At 50.2% G+C, this 22,284-nt stretch overlaps 1 protein-coding gene across 1 annotated transcript in view; it reads right to left on the bottom strand.

The window, feature by feature from the left end:
- EFCAB6 (EF-hand calcium binding domain 6) overlaps nucleotides 1–22,284 on the bottom strand; it is a 209,668-nt gene that overhangs the window by 8,882 nt on the left and 178,502 nt on the right. The window contains 2 exon segments of the mRNA XM_057508338.1: nucleotides 1,662–1,892; nucleotides 6,608–6,835. Of these exon segments, the coding sequence (XP_057364321.1) occupies nucleotides 1,662–1,892; nucleotides 6,608–6,835 (459 nt within the window).

The following is a 22,284-nucleotide window of genomic DNA, read 5'->3' as shown; positions in this document are numbered from 1 at the left end:
GCGGAATCCCGGTCTTCCTCCCAGATCCTGCACCACCTACACCTTCCCCACCTTGGTTGACGACAGTCGCCCTTCTTCCAGTTTCTGAGGCCAAAGACTTAGAAATCTTCCTTGGACTCTCCTCTCTCCCTCTCAATCCCAATCTAATCTGTTGGGAAGTCTTGTGGGCTCCCCTTCAGAGATGCATTCAGCGTCTGCCCACCGGCCACCGGCTCTGCCTGCTCGCCTTCCTGGGCGCCGCTATGGCCTCTTCCCTGGGTCACAGCCAGAGCCCCCCAACCACCTCCCTGCTTCTGCCTGTCCACTCAGCACCCATTCCACCCACAGCCACTTTTCAGCACAGTGTCCATGTCGTCTTTTGAACGAGTCACACAGACCATGTCACTCCTCTGCTTAAAATCTTGCCGGGGTTCTGTCCCCCTGGGAGTGGATGCCAGTCCTTATCATGGCCCTTCAGACCCATGTGGGTTTCCTGTGGCTGCTGTGACAGATCTACAAACTTGGTGGCTTAAAACAACATTCTCTTGCGGTCTGGAGGTCAGAGCCCGAAACGGGTCTCACCGGGCAGGGTTGTGCTCTGTCTGGCGGCTCTGGAGGAGAACCCATTCCTTTGCCTTTTCCAGCTTCTAGAGATGCCGCATTCCTTAGCCTGTGGCCCCTCCTCCACCTTCAAAGCCCTTGGCATCAGGTGGAGGCTTTCTCAAATCACACCTCTGCAACACTGACCTTCTGCCTCCTGTTCCCCATTACAGACCCGTGATTGCCTTGGACGCATCCGGAGGCATCTTAAAGTCAGCTGGTTAGCAACTTTAATTCCAGCTGCAACCCGGGTTCCCCTCAGGACGCATTGCAGGTCCAGGGGTTGGGATGCGGGCCTCTGTGCAGCGCTCCTGACCACCGTCATCTTGCTCCACTTACTGTCTTTAACTTGCTAAATACTCTACTTGTTATGTTTATACTGTTTCTTGCCCATCACCCCTCCTGAGAATGTAAACTCCACAAGGCCAGGGACCTTGGTGCTGCATTCTCCGCTCTAGAAAAGACCCAGCACATAGTAGGTGTGCCGTGGATGTGCACCGGCTGAATGGATGAGGAGCAGCTGTCGCTCACGGAGGGCTCACCTGCACATGGGCAAGGCCTTGCGCGCTGGGTCTGGGAGTGGGTCCCCTCTGCTGCGCCCGCCCTCACACACCCTCCTGCTTCCTGCGGTGAGGCAAGAGCTCAGCCCGGCTGGCCGCCCGTCTCCGTCCCAGGCTGGCGGCTCAGCCCAGGGCCAGGGCCGCGCAGTTAGACAGGCCTGGGTTTGAATCAGGTCTGCGGGATGCTGAGCACGTGTGGACACCTCTTAGAGCCGCAGTATGGTGAAGTGGGGGTACCAACCTCTGCCTCCCGAGGCCCTGTGTGCAGCAGAGCTCCACGCGGAGTGGCTCCCCCGCGGGGCGTGCGCTTTCCCGCCGCCAACACGGCCGCACGGCTCCCACCCACCTACCCCTTTCCTCACCGTGAGCCCTCCTTCTTCTCCCTTCCACCCCCCTTGCCCGGGCAGCGGAGGCTAAGGCCCCGGGGGGCTCCTCTCCGACCCTGCGCGAACTCCGGGGACGCGCCCGCCCCGGCCCGGGGCGGTGTGCGGACTGGGCGACCCCGCGGGACGGGGCACTCACACAGGGCTGCCTCCGCGGCGTGGGTCCTGCTCCCGGGCTGTGCGCGGGCGGCGGCGCTGCGGACCCGCCTTCCCCTGGGGTTTCGGGCGCGCCGCTCCCGCTCCGGGCAGCCGCCGAGTTGCCAGGGGCCGGCGGGGTTGTCGCCTTCTCCACGCTGAACCTGCTCAGGAAGTCCGGGTATTTCAGTCTCCCCTTGGCGTTGACAGGCATCTCGCTCCACAGTTTGTCAAACTAGGAAAGAAGCAAAGGTCACTGCGTGAGTGTCAGTGTAAAAAACCCCAGCTGGGCAATCCCACTGCGCCGGCGGGAAGCGGGGCACCAGCTGGGGAAGGGCTGCCCAGGCCAGCAGGGGCCGAGGCCCACCTCCGTGCACAGAGTTGGAACAGAAGAAACCCACTTGGAAGACTGGAAAAGCAAAGACAAGAGGATTATTCATGGCTTCCGCGGGATATTTTTTAATTGAATTGGGCCCTTAGTGAGCAGTGTAAGGCCATTAAATCTCGGGATTAGTCACAGTGACTGAGCTGCAGGCTATAAGAACATTTTAGGAGAAAATGCAAATCAAAGCCCTGGCCCACCTTGGTCCCAGGGAGGCCCAGCCAGACTCATTGCTCATCCTCGCGGGCACACCTGAGTTCTGCAAACAGCTCACCAGGTGACGCAGCCCTCAGCGCCTGTATTTGCATCCACACTTAATTTCACCCTGAGGGCAAATGCTGTCTCCTCACAAGATGAAAAGGGAGGCTTTTGGGAAACTGGGGAGAAGTTTATGGCTTTGCACTGGCGCCTCTGATGTCATGGGCTGTGTGAGAACCACACGAAGTGCAGCAGAATGACTCAGTGCATCCTACACGAGCCACTTCTGATGACTTGAGGGCTTCCAGGGAGCTAAGAAGAGCTGTAACTTACTTCCAGTTTGGTATTTTATCGTCCCTACAGCCTGTTGAGCTCCCGTCTCCAGCGTGCTGAGGGAGCAGCCGCCCCCCAAGAGGCAGAGGGAGGGACATTCCCTTCCTGCCCCCACGCGCCTGGCCTCAGTCAGAAGGAGACTTTGGGGCTCCACTGAAATTTTCTAAAAACAAAGTAAAAGAGACCATGTCCAATGCTATTTGAAATTCAGGAAATGAAGTGGGAGTGAGGAACAGGAGAATGTTCCAGGCCCCGAGAAGGAGAAAGGTTTAGTTTAGGACAATATTCTTCATTAAAAAAAAAATGTTATTTTGAAATAATTATGGATTTGCAGGAAGATGCAAGGATGGCGCAGAGCGGTCCCTGGTACTGTCCGTCCACTTTCTACCAAAGGTTACATCTTACGTAACAACTTCAAAACCAGGACACTGACATCGGTGCAGTGTATGTATGTTCCATGTCATCTATCACATATGTAGTATTCATGTTGCTTATTCATGGACGCAAGAGCGTCCCAAGGGCTCAGCTAAATGATTAGGGAGGCCAAGGTGGGGTGTGGCCAGCTCCAACAGGTAAAGGTGTGGCCAGGAGAGGCTTCACTGGGCTTGAAGTGCATCTGGAAGGAGGAACAGCAGGGCCAGATACAAGGGGGCAGGGGCAAGCAGAGATGGCAGTAAACACAGGGGAGTATTGCACATCCCCACTTTGTAGGGGAGGACACCGAAGCTCAGAGAGGCTGAACAACTCTCCCAGGTCACACAGCTGGACAAATGCAGAAGAGGGTTGAAACCGATCTGCTTGCCTGAAGGGTTGTTTTGTTCTCTGCCTGCATTTTTCTCACTTCCTAGGGGGTGTCTGTTTTAGAAATACCACCTCTGAAATGTTCAGAAGTGTTTAACAGTTCCTTTCCCTAATAGCACATTCAAAGTCTTCACACAATCATTATGGACTGATCTAAACTGCCTGGCTGGGGAGGCTCTCCCTGTGGGTCTTTATCTTCTTAACAATATCCAAGTAGACCCAGTTCTGACAATCTTTATAGCACACTCATGCAGAGCCACGAAGACCCATCTTTTTCAAACTCCATCTGCTAAGAAAGTAACTCTCCCTTTTGGAAAGGCTAATTACACCAAAAGGCTTCAAAAGATGTGGCGCGCTCAGACTGACAGAGCTCCACAAGTCAAGAAAGCTGGCCCTCTGATTCAGGATGGTTGGAATTCTTTTAGGATGAGATAAGTTTTTATAATGTAGATAAACCAAGTCCCAAAATCGGCACTTGAAAGCTATTTAATATGGTTGGGTTGGGACTGCCCCAGAATCTTTAGTGAAACTCTCTTGAATAACAGCACGAGGGGTCCAGACATGTTTAGAGTGCACATCACTTCTGTGATCTTCCTCTCCCAGATGCTGTGCCGTTTGATGGAGAAGGTAACTGGCTACGTAACTCCCACAGGGAGAACAGACGATCTCTGGAACCGTTTTCTGTTCAGCAGCCTGTATCCATCAGTAGCCTTCCCAGATATTGCACATTCTTTGCAAATCGTCACCCAACTTAAACCATGGTACTTATGCCAGACTTCAGCACTCTCGATGAGGCAGGCTATGTTTGAGACGCGTTCACATATTTAAGAAGGCAGCATTTAAAAATAAGTGCTTGATTTTGTTGGGGAGGTGGGAGGCTTGATGTGCTAGGGATGGAGATGCTTTCTTAGTGGACGATTAAAACCAAGTTCTCCGTTTTGAATACCAGATATGACAACATGTTGTTAATTTATATCTATAATTATAATTTTACTAGTTTAGATGAAATAAAAAGTTTTTATTAGTAATACCTTTATTAGTTGGCCCCATAGGATAATAATGCAACTGTATTAATTCTAAGGCTTCTACCCATTTACAGTAACGGAGAGAAGTACTAGTGAATAGAGGTCTCACTCAGCATTGATGTTCTTTGGGACAGAATTGTTTGGAATAACACTTTATTTTGGTTAATAAAAATGATCATAATGCCCAAAAAAGATGATATTTTAGGAGAGTTAAATCGTGTTGATATTGTTGATGTCTTTAACAAAGTCATTCTTCAGGGTAGTGAGTTCAGAGGCCTCAGCGGGGCTGGGGGCTGGCGTGTGATCAGCCCTGTCTGTGAACACTTTTAGGCCTTACCCTGAAACTCAGAAAATGAGGCTTGGGGATGGAGAGACCCCACCTGGCAGGGAAAAGTGACACTTCCACCTGGGGAGCTCCAGGAAGCCTCCTGCGCGGAGCCTGAGCAGAACCAGCAGGAAGGAGGGAGGCCGAGTTGCCTGGCAGGTATTCTGTATTTCGTTCTTCACCTGCGCTGCTCCCCGGGAACGGGCGCCGGCCTGCCTGAGCCCTGGAGGGGGCTGTAGTGGTGTGCTTCCTGGGTGAAGGGGTGTCTGCTCTTGCTGTGGGCTCTCTGGTGCTCTGTGCTACCTGGCTGTTTAGGCACTAGACCACCAGGGTAGCGTGGAGAACGTGGACACCGTCCATTCACCAGGATTCACTGAGCACCAGCTCTCTTTCAGCATTTGGGCCACAGTGAGGAACAATCAACCCAGGGTGCTGTTCCTGGGCGCGGGCACTAGTGTGATTGTTGGCTCAAGTCAGTAAGCAAGGCAGGCCCTTGGGTCGCCATCCCGCAGATAGATGCTCTTGGCCTTGGAAGGCCACGAAGGACCAAAGAGGCCCAGGGCAGCAGGTTGCCAGAACCTTTGAGCTAAAAAGAGTCTAGCTCAGTCCTTGGGGAGGAAATGGCAGAGAACCTCTTGGGCGGTTCAGTGTTGGGCAGGAGGACCTCGGAGGGGGTGGCCTGTACCCAGCCTGTGGACAATGAAAAGGCCTGCCGGGGGTGGGCATGCCACCAGCATGCTTGCAGTAGAGAGCATCTGAGAGCACCGAGCAGAACCACAGGGAGAGGTGAGGGCAGCGGAGGTAGGGTGGCCGGGGGTGGGCAGAGCAACTGATAGGCACAGGTGTGGGGAGAGACTGTTACCACTTTGGGTCACACAAGCCCAGGGACAATCCAGACAAAGAGGGAGAAGAGCAGTAGCTGGAGGCGAGTTTAATTTGATTTAAAAAATAAAAGTGATACCATTTGACCCAGGAATTCCACTCCTAGGAATTTACCCTAAGAATGCAGGAGCCCAGTTTGAAGAAGACAGATGCACCCCTATGTTTATTGCAGCACCATTTACAATAGCCAAGATATGGAAGCAACCTAAGTGTCCATCAGTCGATGAATGGATAAAGAAGATGTGGTACATATACACAATGGAATATTATTCAGCTGTAAGAAGAAAACAAATCCTACCATTTGCAACAACATGGATGGAGCTAGAGGGTATTATGCTCAGTGAAATAAGCCAGGTGGAGAAAGACAAGTACCAAATGATTTCACTCATCTGTGGAGCATAAGAACAAAGAAAAACTGAAGGAACAAAACAGCAGCAGACTCACAGAACCCAAGAATGGACTAACAGTTACCAAAGGGAAAGGGACTGGGGAGGATGGGTGGGAAGGGAGGGATAAGGGGGAAAAAGGGGCATAAGATTAGCACACATAATGTAGGGGGGCACAGGGAGGGCTGTGCAACACAGAGAAGACAAGTAGTGATTCTACAGCATCTTAACTATGTTGACAGACAGTGACTGTAATGGGGTATGTGGTGGGGACTTGATAATGGGGGGCATCTAGTAAACATAATATTGCTCATGTAATTGTACATTAATGATAGCAAAAAAAAGAAAAAGATAAAAAGAAACCAGAAAAAAAAAAGTGACATTATCTGCACCGTGGTTGAAATGGTGCATTTCATACTCATCACATAAACAGAAGGCCCCCAGGAGTCTGCAATGAGATTTCAAACAAAATAACAACAAACACCCCCAAAATCTCCAAGTATTTTTAAAATAGAGGATAGTCTGAACTCTTTGTAGTCTGGGGTTTCCAGAGTATAAAGTACAAAGGCCGGATCTCGTACAACACTGCTTAGGATGATGAACCAACATGTTTCTTACCTGCTCGTCAGTGAGAATTTGGATGTGGTGAGTGCAGATGGCCCTGAACTCATCCCTGGATGCGGTGTTGGTTTTCATGGTGTCGAACCTCTCAAACTCCTGGGCGATGGCATGGTAGTGGGAAGTCACTGCTTTGTGGACCCGCAGCAGGACCTCTTGGTTTGCCATTTCCTTGGGAGACATGGGTGGCGGGCCTTTGGGCATTTTCTCAGCCCACTCGGAAGTAGTCTGGGAAAACAGAATGGAAAAATTGATATGTTTAATAAATAATAAATCACCTCTTGGTTCTGGGCCCACTGCCCACGGCTGGTCCTGGGAGGCCCAGCTTAGCGAGGAAGTTGAGTCAGGAGACAAACGCAGCCCAGATGCAGGTCGAGAACAGGAGCCAACCACACATTCAGATTTACCCGAAGATGGAGCAGAAGTGAGTCAGTGCCCCCCACAGGGCAGCAAGTGGGCCAGGCCAGGGAGGGGGCACCTTTCATTCCTGCTCAGCCCTCAGTCTGCTTTTCGGGTGCGTGCCTGTGCTGAGTGGGAAGGGGTCCGCAGAGGGGTGTCTGGCCTGCTCTCATTTCTGGAGGTCAGCTGATTCGTACTCAGAGCAGCTAGAATCTGAAAGGCAGGTTTGGATGGCTGGTACCTGTCCAGCTGCAGCACCGCTGGCGGCTAAATGCTTCCCTAAGTCTGAGAAGTTTTGAGGCACACGAGGATTTAGTGCAGAATTCGTGCGGGTGAGGCGGCGCTGGCTCCTGGCTGGGAGTTCCTGTTCTGACCCTCTCCTTGGTCAGGGGGCGCCTGGGTGTTGGGAGGCACTTTCAGGGCCTCATGACACTGTCCAAGGGGCTTGGGAGCCTGGAGGAGGGCCGAGTCTCAGCCTGGGCTCAGGAACAGCGTTCTGTGGGGAGGAGAACGGCTGCAAGGAAAAAGGGCAACAGAAGCCCCTGCTTACTGTGTGTTTAGGCTTACATGCTGCATGAGGGCTTGTGGCAAAGGGAGCTGGAGGGGCCGGGGGAGGACTGCAGCCTTTGCTCGGCATCTGCTGGTGATCGCTGAGGTGGACAGGCGGGGCAACGGGAACAGCAGGCAAGGTCACCTAGCCGTCACTGAGCGGACCCTGAAGATGACAAGGGTGTCTGTGTTTATCCTGGGGCCAGTCAGGGGGAGAGGGTGAGCTCCGTGGTGCAGTCAGGCTTGGGAGACAAGCTCAGAGGGAAAGCTGGAGGAAGGAGACGAGTCCTGAGCCTCCTGCAGAGGCCAGGGGCCCGGGGAGGAGCAGGTGCACGGCAAGAACCCCAGCGTCCATCTACTTACTGTGAATTGAGAAAGGTCCCCAACCGGACCTGTGGGCGCTGTGTCAGCAGGCTGGCCCCTGGAGTGTGAGGAAGGGGTGGGGCTACGGGATGGGGGTGCAGCCTGGGCTCTGTGAGAACCCAGATGGCACGTGGAAGCTGTCCCTACACGGGGGCGCATTCCGAGGTATGCCGGCTCTCCTGACATCAAAACCCATGGGAACTGTTAGCTGTGACAGCTCTTACAGTGCACCCGTACTGTGCTAAGACCTTTACTAGATTATCACATCTAAGCCCCCCAACTAGTTTTAAGACTTGGTCATGTTTCATTTTAAGCAATTTCATAGCAATATATGTATTATATGTTACTATCCTTCAGGACAGAGGGTAATGTTACTTTATGAAATTGTATTAACATAGGATGCTGTTAGGAATATCCAAAAAAAAAAATGTGAATAAGCACAGTTATGTTCGAACCGCAGCCCATCACACCCTTGACACACAAAGGTTAACAGCAGTTTTTAAATAGGTCCATTTAGAACCATTTACAAAGCAAAGGAATGATTTTCTTTTTTGATTCTAGAAAATGAAAGTGATACTACTGATGCATATTATGTTTTCAAGCAGTCGGAAGTGCACCTCCTAGAGCCGACACATGGGTATTTCCCTAAACATCCCAAGGGGTGCTGGCATTCCGTCCATAGAGGAACCTCTCCCAGATGTAGAGTCATGTTCAAAGTCCACCCTTACCCTTGTCACCCCTTTGGGGCCTGAGGACCGTGGGTCCTAGTGAACGTTACTGGAGAGAACATGGGTGACCATGCCCAGCACGGGAAGGCGGAGTGCCGGGTCTGGGGGACCAGCACTGGGCCCTCCCCACTCTCCCCAGGCTCCTCACCCGTCCAGGAAGAATAAAGGCTCACAGGAGATGGTGCATGTGAGCGCTCCCTTGCTCAAAGCGTTAACACGCAAAACAAATTGAAAACACTGTTATTCTAACAACAGAGTTGGAAGAATACTGACAATGTAGAATATGCAGCCTTAGATTAATATGCTTTAAACTGCAGAGGAAATTGAATGCTTTTCTAGCATGATGTAGATTAATAAATTTAATTTAGGATTTAGGCCTGAATAGACAGGTAACCATAAAAAAAAAAAAACCCTGAAAAAGCTGTTAAAAGATCTATCATCTATTATTTAAAAAGTGCCAAGACTGGCTGATTTTAAGGGCAAGCTGTATCTAACTTTTAAGAAGTAGGTAATTTTTATTAGTCGAATTATTCCAGAATACAAAGATGGATGATAGAGTATTCCAATTCATTGTGCATTGCCCCAAAACCAAAATATGATAACAAAAACACTTGAAAGGAAAAATATAAAACAATCTAATTTATGGACATTAATGCACAGACATTAAAAACATTTTAAAGACCCTTAGAAATATTTAGCACTGTACTTTAAAATGACAACCCAACATCATCTAGGGTTTATTTCAAGTATAAGAGCCCTCCAAGATTTAGCAAATATTTCCGTTCCTTAGAGCAGGTCGCATGTCAACAGACGGCAAAAAGGCATCTAACAAAATTCAACAACTATTCCTGATAAGAATGGTATAGAATAGAATGAATAAACTATATGGAAATAAAATGAATATCCTATGTATAAGTATTAGTCAGACACTACCTGCAAATATATTAAACAGGTGAAATGTTAAAGCTTTTCCATTGAAGTCACAAATGGGATAGGCAAGCTCACTGTCAGTTCTACTGCTCACATTTTTAGAGGCTCCAGCATTTGAACTAAGACAAGAAGTGAAATAAACAGTATAAATGTTGGAAAACAAGATTCACCATTATTTGTGGATATGACTTTCCCACTAGAAAATCTTAAGAAAATTAGGTAAGTGGCTGGATTCAAACCAAAATACTAAGGAGCAATATCATTTTTTACAGTAATTATAATCAGTTAGAATTTGTATTGTGAAAGAAATTCACATTTACATTAATGACAAACTATTAAATACCTTGGGATAAATTTTATATAAAGGCATAAGACCTATATAAAGAAAGCTATACATATTCTATTGAACATTTTTCAAGCAAGATGGAAATAAAGAGAGACATACTATGTTTGTAGATGTGAATACTCCATTTCAAAAGATAAAACCTTTCTCAAATCATACATATAATAAAATTCTAATAAGGACCTCAATGGATATTTGGGGGAATCATTAGATATATTGATATTAAAGTTGATGTAGGAAAATAAATATATGAGAATTGCCATGAAATTCTTAGAACAGGCCAGCAATGAAGTTTTTGACTCGTCAGATATTAATATGCCATAATCTTGATATAATTAGAATAGTATAGCTAGGTCTAGTAATACACAAATAAATCAGCGGATACCTACTCAGACTGTACTGAGTGAGAGCTCCGTCTCTACTGGGCCATTACATCACAAAGACTGCTTGTTACAGCATTATAAAAGGAGTAGAGAATGGTATGGCTGACTCAAAGATAACCTTAGGTAAGAGTGGCCCCCCTAGCAACAAAGAACCTCCAAGTTTCATAAAGGAAAATTCTTTCTTCTCTACCCTTGAGTCATCAGCTGAAGAACATGGTCCTCGCAAGGTCTCTGTCTCAGCAAATAGAAATTGTCCTTCCAGTAGCTTAGGCCTGGAGTCACCTGTACTTTCTCAACCACCCATATCCAAACCACCCATATCCAAACCACCAACAGATCCCAACAGCTCTGCTTTCAGTATATATTTGCAAGTTGACCCCTCCATCCTCACCTCCTGGTCCAAGCCACCATCATGTTTTGCACAGACTACTATACATCTCACTGCTCACACCCGCAGTCATTTTCCTCCAAGGATGATCTTTCTAAAGTATTCGCACACACAAGTATTAACACTTGTTGTCTGGATGGAGGGGTAAGTGAGGGCAGAGCCATAATCAAAAAACCATTGTCATTTTCCTCTGAGGATTATAGTTTTAAAGTGCAAGGGAGATGAAGCAGGATTCTGAAATGGCTTCACATATTGCTCAGAGTAACCGGCAGAGCCTCACAACGGTCCCCTCTCAGTCCACCCACAATGCTCTCTGATCTCACTTCTGTGACCTGTTCCTTGGCTCGTTCTGATCAGAGCCACCAGGCCCCCTGCTTTGCTTTGAACACAGCAAGCACATTCCTGCCTCAGGGTCTTTGCACTTGCTGTTCACACACTTCCTCCGGGGTTTTAAAACATTTCTGAGCCGCACTCCACCTCCCCTCTTCCCTTTCCCTGCTGGGTCCTGTTACACTTACTGCTCTCTGGTCCACCACATACTCATTTCTTAAGTGTCTTTCTCATCCTAACAGAAAATAAATGTCATGAAGGTGAGACTCTAGTCTGTTCACTGCTGAATCCCAAAGTGCTTAGAACAGAAGCTGGCACACAGTGGGGCCTTGATTTTTGTTCAAAGAAAGAATGAATAAACAATACATTCACACAGTGGCAAGTAACAAGACCAATACAGTGAATGAGGTGGCAGGGTCCTTGGGCTCTGCTCTGACACTGGATCCACTGCTAAAAAACTCCCACCTTGTCATGATGTAAAGAAGTGTAAATGAAAATAAGATTCTGCCTTTTTTCCTCTAAGAAACTGGCAAATGTTTTGGTTGATAATACCAGTGCTAGAAAAGGTGGAATAAAGGTATCTGGATGAGAAGGTCCTATCCTTTAACGAGTACCCCACCTTTTCAGATACTGTTTAAGGAAATAACAAGGTGAGCTCACAGAATTATGATCCTTCTAGGATTATTTACAAAATACTGAAACAGGATTATTAACAAAATTTATAAGAAATAAAAAATTGGCAACAGTTTGGATGTTTAACATTTGGGGAATGGTCAGATAAAATAAGATATTTTTATAAGATGGATTGCAAATGCAACTGTTCAGAATGTTTCAAGGAATAATTTAATAATGTGGTAAAACGTTTGTGATGCACTAAATGGTAAAGGACCACAAGGTGGTCCAAATGGTCCTCCCCCGAAATACACACACATGCACACATGTGCACACACAGATACACACACGAGTATTGACACTTGTCCTCTGGGTGGAGGACTAAGTGAGGGCGGAGGCGTGAGGATGGCTGGAGCCCCTGAGCTGGGAGTCGTGCCTTCCCTCCAGGATTGGGGGTCCCGAGGCACACAGCTGGGACAAGCCTGCTTGGGAGGGATGCTAAGGAGAGGCTGGTCTGGGAGCCCTGCTCGGAGCCACAGCCCCTGCTGTTCCCCTGTGATGGGGCTCACCTGGGCCACAGAGTCCCAGAGCCCTGAGGGGCGCGGGCCCCTGTGCTGGTGTAGGACACACACACACACACACACACGTGTGCTGCCTTCACAGGGAAGGAGCCTCACTACACGCCTGCGGCTGCTGGACTGACCCATTCCCAAACACCGCGGCCCATCTGCTGTGCACAGGCGCTTTTCTAGATACCGGGGAGGCGAGGTAGGAAGCGATCCTTAAAAAACGTCTCTGCCAAGGTGGGGTCGTGCAGGTCCTCTGTTAGAGGTCCTAATGGGGTGGTGTGCCCTGCGAAGGGGGCACTGTGCTGTGAACACAGCTGACCCCAACGGCTGGCCCCAGAGGCGAAGGAGGTGCAGGCGCTCGCAGAGGAGACCCTCTCCTCACTCAGCAAGCTGACAGGCACGTGGAGGGTGGGTGGCTGAGAGACCCCCCAGGCAGGGATCCCCAAAGAGCAGCAACACCTGGAGCCCCATGGCTGGGCCCGCAGGGCAGCGCAGGGAGCAAGGGGCCTGGAACAGGCAGCTTCCGGGAGAGACAGAAGCGGCCCGACCAGGCACGGCGGCAGGGCACGGAGGAGCGCCGGTGGCTGACTTCTCACCAGGGTGGTTTCGTGGCCAGTTGGAGAGGCCCCTTTGTTGTGTATCCGCTGTACAGAACTTAGAAGCTACAAAAGGCTCCAAGGAAAAACGAGGATTGTCAATAATCCCACCCCCGCAGCACCAGTGCCATCGCCTCTGTGCACAAGGAGCGAGCCAAGGTCTCCAGGCTCTGGTGGAGGCGGCCACCCCGCTGCCCACCGCACACGGCCTCGAGGACCCCCGGCCTCTGCAGGGCAGAGCCTCCTGGCCCTTCCATGGGGGGCACGTGGACTGGGGATCTGTTAGGCACCCGTATTCCTGTTCCCATCCAGCTTTTTAACAAAGCCGTTCAGCCACTGCCAGCCTCGCTCCGAGTGACTGGAGACGCCAGAGAAGAACAGATGGTTCTTGGTCTGGCGCTTTTGTGTCCCTGGCACTTCTCACGTGATCATTATATCTGAATGAGGAAGAAATAGTGCTTTTTCTATAACCAGAAGAAATGTTTCTCCTAATCAGAAAAGACACCACTATCTTCAGATGCAAATGTCACTTTCCAGCACTAACGATGCTTTCCATAAAAGGCACCTCAGGATAGGAATCAGAGCTGCAATATGGACAGAACGAGGGGAACAGACGAGGGGCCAGAAGCCCACCCTCACCCACACGTCTGTGGAGCAAGAGCCGCAGGCCTGCACCCTCAGCACCCCTCCCAGCTGACAAGTGCACAGGCTCAGCTGTTCCAGTTACTTTTTAAATGCAGGGGAAAAAAATAGGGAATATCATGCTTATGTGTTAGGAAGGAGTTTTCCTTCACTTATTCAGGGGTGTGTGTGGAACCTCGTTTTAGCAAACAATTGTCCCTCTTGTTGTCATAGAGCAATACGGACCGTCCACTGCCAAAAAGAGAATTCCTGGTCTCCTTTGTGACTATACCACAGTTTTGGCAAAATATATAAAAGAAATAATGTCCTAATACATGAAGTATACAATCATTAAAGAGCCTACTCATGACACCTCACTTTTATGTAGTGCTTCTCAGTTTCAAATGTATCCACATAACTCATTTAGTACAAAGCAAGTCACAGCTTTACAACATAAACCTGTGGTTCTAAATGCTGCTGTTGCAAGGAATCATGGGAGCGGCCCTCACGATGGGCTGCGGGTCGGAAGGAAGAGAGCACAGGCCTGGGCGGAACTCATTTTGAGGCCATGCTTTTTGCTCCAGCTCTAGGGCTCCTGCACCTCCAGCGGCCGGATGTCTCTGGCACCATCTCTGGCTCTGACTGGGTCTCTCCTGGTGCACAAAGCTGCCAGCCCATGAGTGGGGAGAGCCTGCGCGCACCGTGCTGGGATCCCCAGCCCGTGTCCCGTCAGGCCAGACCCGCCCTCAGTCAGCACCTCACTCGGGCACGTGAAGAAGGGGCAGACCCTGCCTGGCACGGAGCACAGCTGGAGGGAGAGGCAAGAGTGACCTAAGTTCTGCCCGACTTGGGTGGAGCAGAACCTGGCCAAGGGCCAGACTGGCAAGTGGAGGGTGAGGGGACTGGAGGGTGAGGATGGCACCCCAGAGAGCTTTGGGGTTGGTCAGAGCTGAATGGAGCTTAGCTCTGCCTCTTTCTTGTGACCCCAGGGGAGGCACACGCCACTCTCTGCCGCATTCTCCTCACAGGAATAAATTCATATCTCAAAGGGTGGGCCTGCATGGCACTTGGCTCAATGCCTGGGAAACAGGGGCTGCCATCCTTGCTTCTGCTGCTGGTTATTATTAATAAAGAGGTTTTTGCCTAAGTCAAGAGGTCAGACTACAGGCCCGGGGATGAGTCCTAGCTCCTGGCTATGCCATTTCTACCAAGAGTAAGCAGAGGACAGAGGTATTCTGATACACACTACTGCCTGCGGGTCAGGCCACCCTGCCAATGAGGTGGGAGCCAGGTCTGAGCCTGGGCAGGAGACCAGGCACATGTGGGCATTCCAGAGAACCTTGGTCTCCTAACCAGTTGCCTTGGGCCCTGGGCAGAAGGGTGTCAGACGTGGAGCCACAGGCTCGGATTCGGGATGGCCAGGCTGGAGCCCTGCTCGGCCATCTTCTGCCTGGTTGCCCCAAGTAAGTCACTTCACCTCTCTAGGCATGGGTTCTCCATCTGTAAAAGAGGGACAGTCACACCAGTCAGAGAGATCTGCTGGTGAGAATCACTCTGGGAGAAAGCAGCTGGGGTCAGGGAGCCCCTGTCCACCTCGGGAAGGCACTGTACCAACCTGTCTGTAATAAAGACGGACCAGCTCTGTCTCTGCTGCAGAGAAGTCACATTTGAAGTTGGCGAGGGATCTCCAAGTGAGAAGCTTGCTGACCCAACCCAAACCAAGGGGAGGGAGCCGGCACCCCGGGACAGGTACGCCTTTGCTAGACAGGAGCAGTGTGCTCCAGGGGGTTCACTGAACCTCAACGTTCGCTCACACTGCCCATTTCACAGTGCTCTTCTTTCAACAGCTCTATGAAGGGAATGATTCCAGAAAAGAGCCTTCTAGCATCCTATCAGAAAGTTATGTCCAGCCATGTGCTTAGCTGACTTAGAAACAATCTTCCACTAACTCACATCCTAAACAAACCCTCTCTAGATAACAGGAAGGGGACAACATAAAGGGAGGGGTGGGCTGAATTGCCAACTAGCCAAGCAGAGTTGGAGGTATGCACGTGGTTTCGACTCTCCCTGCGTCCGCATCCTTCCCATGTGACTTTGGGGTTCCTCCCTCTGAAGAGGCTGAGAATATTTCCCTGTCCCTTGGCTATGGATTTAGCCGCACAAGTTGCTTTGGCCAAGGGAATATTGGCAGGGGTACCGGGAAGCATCTGTGTGATTGGAGAGCGCCTGCGTACTGCCTTCGGCACGGGCGTTGCTACAGCCCTGGTCCAAGGGGGAAGGTGACAGACACGTGGAGCAGAGACGTCCCAGTCAAGCCATCCGGGGCTGGGCCCCTCTACGGATGTGGAAGCAGACCGAATGCTCATTGCTGTGGAGGTTTGGGCTTGTCTGTTACACAGCAATAGCTGACCATTACAGGTCTGTATTTCCAGTTAATAAGAAATGAAAGGGGATGCACTCAGAGTACAGAGAAAAGAAGTAGGCTATTGAGTGTGGATGCTGGCCGTCAGCTTTCCTGGTGGGCACAATTCAAGGGGACTCAGTGGCACTCCTCCTGTGGGTGTTTGAGGTAGTGGCCACTTGGCTGGAAGTCATAGGTTAGGTAACATGGTTTAGCAAGGTCCATTTGAGCTGTCAGATTAGAAATATATCAGTATGTTAATTTAACTATTATGAAGGTTATAATTAGCTAATTAGACTGCATGCTTCTTCTACTAAGTTTTGTTCTGAATACTTAAGGAGACAATTAGATAGTTTTTTCCCATGATTCCCTACAGGAGGAAACAAAAAGTCCTGAAACTTCATACAGAATAAGAACACAGCAGGTAGCAAAGACTCCTAATTAGAAATACTTGGTAAAGAATTCCTCCATTTCCTTTTAAAGAACAGTATAATTACTTTAAGAATTGAAAAATTGCTTCATTTGATCAAATATTTTGATTAGCAAAGAAATTAATTGTACTGTATCTTCATTTGTATTTACAGTGAATAAATGAATGCTAAAAATAACAACAGCAGCAAGACTGCTCGTCAAAAAAAGACAAAACCTTAAAAAATCCAGAGGAAAATAAGATGAAAGCTCTGAGTACAAGTGAACCGCTACAGGCCCCTACCTCTCAGAGACCCCGGCACACCCACTCCCAGGGGGAGACCCTTGTCCAGCAGGAGGTGTCAAGGTCTGAGTGATGGGTGAGTCAGCCTCAGTGATCCCCCATGCTCTTTGCAGAAGTGGGGGAGTTCCACCCGAACTCCAGGCATGATTCCAGGTTTCCTGGTGGCATGACCTGCCTAGGTCTGGATCCCTTACCATGCCAACATGCTTCTTAGGCAATGTATGATGATGAATGCAAAGATTCCAGAACTTCCCATGGAAAGGCTATAATCACGTCAAGCTTGAAACCAGTTGAACCAAGGCTTACTGAGGCCAGAGCTCGTGGCCATCCCTCACTGTTCCTCCCTCACCCAGGTGCTGGGCATTACAGGACGTTTCTCTAATCCTCATTCACCTATCCAGGCAGCTGCAGCTCCCTTTATTGTTTAGACAGAACAGCTGGGGCTTGGCGCCAAGTGGTCAGGACTCACCTGGGATCTCCAGGCCTCTCCCCTGCAGGTCGGTAACAGACTTTGAGTGGTCTGACTTCAAAGCTGTGCTCTTCCCATTCTATCATGATTCCAGCTGCCTACCTCATGCACAAGAAACCAGAGCCTACCAAAAACAGGAATGCGGTAACTCCTAACGATTGACTGAGGGCCTACCTACTGTGTGTCAGGCCCTGTCCCAGGCACTGGGAATAGAGTAGTGAATGGCAAGACCAACCTCTCCCCCAGGGCCCTTCACCCTCTGGCCTCCCCCGCACCGCCCCTACCCTATTCCCCTCACCGCCCCTACCCTATTCCCCTCACCTCAACCTATATGCACTTAGTCACACCCAAAATGTGGGGCTTTCCCCAGCCGGGTCTCTGCACATGTGGATCCCTATGCCCAGGAAACCCCATCTCCCGAAAGCCTGACTGGGTGCAAGCTTATCACAACTGTCTATGCCCTTCTCGTCCCCAACTATATAGAGTTAGGGCCTCCTCCTCTCTTCCCAGATCACTTCTGTCATAAAGCTCGACTCTTACAGAGGATCTACCCCGACACTTTTGCAAATACCCAATTCACAAACCCTTCAGTAGCATGAAACTGCCCTAAGAGTCAGGGCAATAAAGGAAACATTTAAGCCACTTCTTCGACCTTTTAATGATTTAATAAACTCATGGCTGAAGCCATTTATGAAACTATTAAACTAAATCCTTCCACTCAAATAGATTCCACACCATATAATCACATTATTACTAAACATTAAACCTTTAACATGCACTCACTGAAGTAGGATAGAATAAAAAAAAAAAGAATGCAAACATTTGGTGTTTGCTACCATGCAAAGCTCTTCCTGTATTAACTCACTTAATCCAAATAACAATCCCGTGGGGTGGATACACAGTGGTTCCCGCTTGACAGTTAGGAAGCTGGGAGGCTGGGCCCTTGCTGGTCGGAATCCCAGCTCTAGCACTTTCAGCTGGGAGAGTGGGAAAGGCCACTAACCTCTCTGTCCCTTGGTTTCCTCATCCTCGACCATGGATACTGAGAGTACCCAGACCTTAAAGGGCTGTGAGGGGGACCAGCCAAGTTAATAGAACAATGCCAGATTCACAGCATGTGTGCAACATGTACCAGCCACTGTTTGGGTGCTGGTGTCTGACCATGGGTAACACGAGGATGACAGTATCAGGCCAGGTGCATCTCTAGGTCGGTGACTTGCTCGCTCTTAATCTCTCAGCGTGGACCTTCAAATTCAGGCCTCAGTAAGAGTCAGAAGGTGGAACTTTTTGGTTTGTTCACAAGTGGCCACAGCCATTTTGGTGGGAGCAGTAAGCACCCTAAGTAAGATGGGTCTGCTTATTTACCCTCCCTGCAGTATTCCACACTCAGTCACGTGTACTGAATGTTGAAACTTCAGATTTTTTCAGTTAAATGGGACAGCTAAAGCCAGAACATAATGGCTCAGCTCTGAGTTCCACACAGAGGCGTGTAATGACCAAGATTCTAGTGCTGTCTGTATTTTGGTTTACTCTGAGATTTATTTGCGATAATGACTCCGTGGGTTGACTCCTGGCTTCCTGACACAGCCATGCCCTTGCAGAATCAATGGTACAGCTCAACTCTGGCCCTTGATTAAGTCAAAAATTGCAATTAATTTAGACTGTTGTGGCTCTGGAGGGACCAAATGAACGGGTACCTGCCTGGACTGGCTGCCACAGTCCATTGCTTTTGAGTAGACGGGTAGCAACCCAACCAGGGTAAGAATCAAGAAAGAATGCCTGCCCCGACCGAGAGGGCAAGCTTTGGAAGCATTTTGAGACTGTAGAGGGAGGGACAGACACGGGTGGAGTATCAGGGGAACTGCATGGGGCTCCTCCTAGCAGCTTCTAGAGACTGACAGAGGGCCTGCCACTCCTGACGCCATATGGAGCTGGGACACAAAGGTGGACAAGGCATGCCCCTGCCCTCCAGGAGCAGAGAATGTCTGGGTTTGAGGATATTCACTCATTTAAATGAAATCAAACTCAGAAATTCAGCTTGGAAATGCTGTCTTCCAGATCTCACTGACTGGACTCAGATCACCTCCTGGTCGGCCTGAAATAGCTGTTTGCCAAGGGCCCCTCAGGCGGAGGAGGGGGCAGTGTGACCGCCCTCTACGGGGTCCGGCGGAAGCCAGCCTGGTGTGGCCCCCTTCGCATTTCTGCCGGGGGCATCAGAAACGGCCACGCTCCCAGGGGCCGACCCCTGTGCTGCTTCCAGCAGGGCCCAGCCCCAGAGTGCCCCTCCCACCCGAAATGGGGCTCCCACTCCTCCGCACAGGAGCTGGGGCCCAGGGTGCATGGGTGCAGGGGCTATAACCAATGCAGATTTGGGAGGATTTTTTTTGACCTTAAAAGAATGATTATGCATATGCTGCATGGCAGTCACATCCCTGGAGCAGGTTGGCCACCTAATTGCGTATCTCCTGTCATGATGTTATTTTCATTCTGTTGCTTTTGTCCCTACAGTTGGTGTTAAGCGACTATCTGTACTAGAGCGGATACCGGGACAGCATTAATCCTGTGTAGACGCTGACGCTCAGAGGAACAGACACCTGTTTGCCCTCCACCAAACTCGACAAAGGCCCAGAGAGAAGAGGATGCGGCACATCTGCCTGGTCCTCCCGGAGCCACCACACAATGCCTATAGGCCCTGCTGGGTGGGCAGCTCCTGCTGTTTGAGGCTGTGGTCGGTCATATTCTTTTTCCTTTAGCCTAGGCACGGTGGGCCCATAGCCCCTTGCCGTGGCCTGTCACCACGGCCACCTCAAGTGTGCAAGTTGGCCTGCGAAGTCCCTTACAACCCGCACATCCTCTATGGTCTCCAGGACAAGGGGTAATACATGTTTCGTTGGCAGGTGGAAAGTGAGTGAAATTTAGGGGAAACATTTAAAAATCACTGAAATTGTATCAAGAGGATTTAGCCTTTCTTGCCATCAGGAACAAGAGTAAATAACAGTAATGATATATCTTAATAATTCACTTAATTTATTTCCAATAATCTTAGCACTCTTTCCTGAAAAGGAAACTTTTCCATTCTTTATCATATTCATTAAAAATACATGGACACCATTATATTTACAATAAAAAGAAAGATAAATTGAAGTAACACTGTTGGCAACTAATATAAATATGATATTCATAAAATATTGCAAACATTCTGATGTGTTTTACTGTTTCTTCTTCAGTTGAAAACTATGATCTTAAATTCTCTCCTGGAAACCCATCTTCAAGTTATTTAACATCTTAAAGACCCGGTTACAAACACAAAGTAAGGGAAGATCTCATTGGCTTCCTGCAAGCTAGACTGTGACAAAATAATTACTCTGCATTGAATAAAGCTGTGTTTTGGTAAAAAAAAAATCCCGTGATTTCCATGGTAATAAAGTAGCAGGATTTTATATGGGTTTCTACTATGTCTTTACAAATTCTGTTTCTGCTCTGAGGGTTATTTTTATATTCACAGTAGGTACTGAAGTTTCACTTTAAGACTTAAAAGAAACGTTAAACAGCAACGATTTTCTAAAAACAAGGTGATACTCTGTATTTTGCACATGGCGTTTTGAAGGTAAAATGTTTTTCCCGAAAGTGAGAAACAGGTATTTGCTGAGGACAGGCATTCAGATAATGCTTGTTGGACCTTGTGAGAAAGGTACTAGGACTGGTCAACCAAGCCACTGGGGGCCATTTCAGTTTTAAACCTGTCCCTGCTTTTATGCCACACACATTCTGTTGATCTTGAATCAGGGTGTGAGGGCTGCTGGTGGCGTGAGGCAAATTCTCTGCTCCTTTTGGAAAAGACTGAGTCACCTGGGTCTCCCATCAGCTCACAGGCCTCTGGGCCGACCCGCTGCCTCCCGAGCTGGGGTGTGGCGTGGTGCCTACAGAGCCTGAGCCCAGGCCGAGCGGGCGCTGAGCACTGGCCAGAGGCCGGGGACCCACACTTTGGGAAACATTCGTCAGCTTCAGTGGCTCTCACTGAAGCAGCGGCAGGAGCAGGGAGGAGAGAGGACGCGGCGGCAGAGCCCCACGCCAGGGTCCGAGGACAATGCGGCACCTGCTCTGGAGAGAGCTCAGGCGACTGTAACGTGCTGTGTGTGACAGGCATTACATGACACAAAATCAATAAAAGTTTCTGAGGACAGATTCAGCAGTGTATCCAATATAAGAAGTCCCGCCACCAGCAGAAGGACCGGACCAAAGAAACTGCGTCCTCGCTCAGATTCGAGCTGCCCAGGGTCACCCCGCGCCTCACGCCCCCCACCTCACGCTGTCCTCTCAGCCCACAGGTCCCTTGCTCAACACGTCCTCACGGCAAATGCACCTGTGCCCCGTGCCGGCTTCTGGGCAAGGTCTTTCTGAGCCAGCACAGGGAAGGGCAAGAAACACTCCATTTTTTAACTGAAACCTCATCTCGGAGCTTAAAGGTTAAAGGGGTACAAGTTCCCAGAATGTCTTTGAAAGACAAAGAACTTATGGCTAGCCATCAGCCAACCACCTGGTCCACGGCCTAGTGCCGGCATCCTGAGCAGGAATAAACACTCTCAGTTTGGGGCCAGTCCCGGTTTTCATACGGAGAGTCATTACCGTAGGGAAGCAAGGAACAATACATCACAAAATTCTTCTTTGTGTCAGCTTATCTCACAGACACATCACAGAAGGGGGTTCCTGACCGTGACCGGAGACCCTGACGAGCCGACACCTGATGGCCGTGAAGCAGCACCGCCAAGACCCGGGCACCAGAGACAAGGTGGGATCATTCAGGAGCACCGGTCCTTGCAGCCCCGCACTGCCCCACCCTGGCCCACAGCCCCGCCCCTGCCCCACAGACCCCACCCTGCCCCACAGACCCGCCCTGGCCCACAGCCATGCCCTACCCCACAGCCCCGCCCCTGCCCCACAGACCCCGCCCTGGCCCACAGCCCCGCCCCTGGCCCACAGACCCCGCCCTGGCCCACAGCCCCGCCCCTGGCCCACAGACCCCGCCCTGGCCCACAGCCCCGCCCCTGCCCCACAGACCCACCCCTGGCCCACAGCCCCGCCCTGCCCCACAGCCCCGCCCTGCCCCACAGACCCCGCCCTGCCCCACAGACCCCGCCCTACCCCACAGCCCCGCCCTGCCACAGACCCTGCTCTGGCCCACAGACCCACCCCTGCCCCACAGACCCTGCCCTGCCACAGACCCCGCCCTGCCCCACAGACACACCCTGCCCCACAGACACACCCTGGCCCACAGACCCACCCC

Source organism: Manis pentadactyla, chromosome 10 (assembly GCF_030020395.1).
Source record: "Manis pentadactyla isolate mManPen7 chromosome 10, mManPen7.hap1, whole genome shotgun sequence".
NCBI lineage: Eukaryota > Metazoa > Chordata > Mammalia > Pholidota > Manidae > Manis > Manis pentadactyla.
The sequence above is the reverse complement of the archived record's forward strand: the minus strand, read 5'-3'. Positions and strand labels throughout refer to the sequence as shown.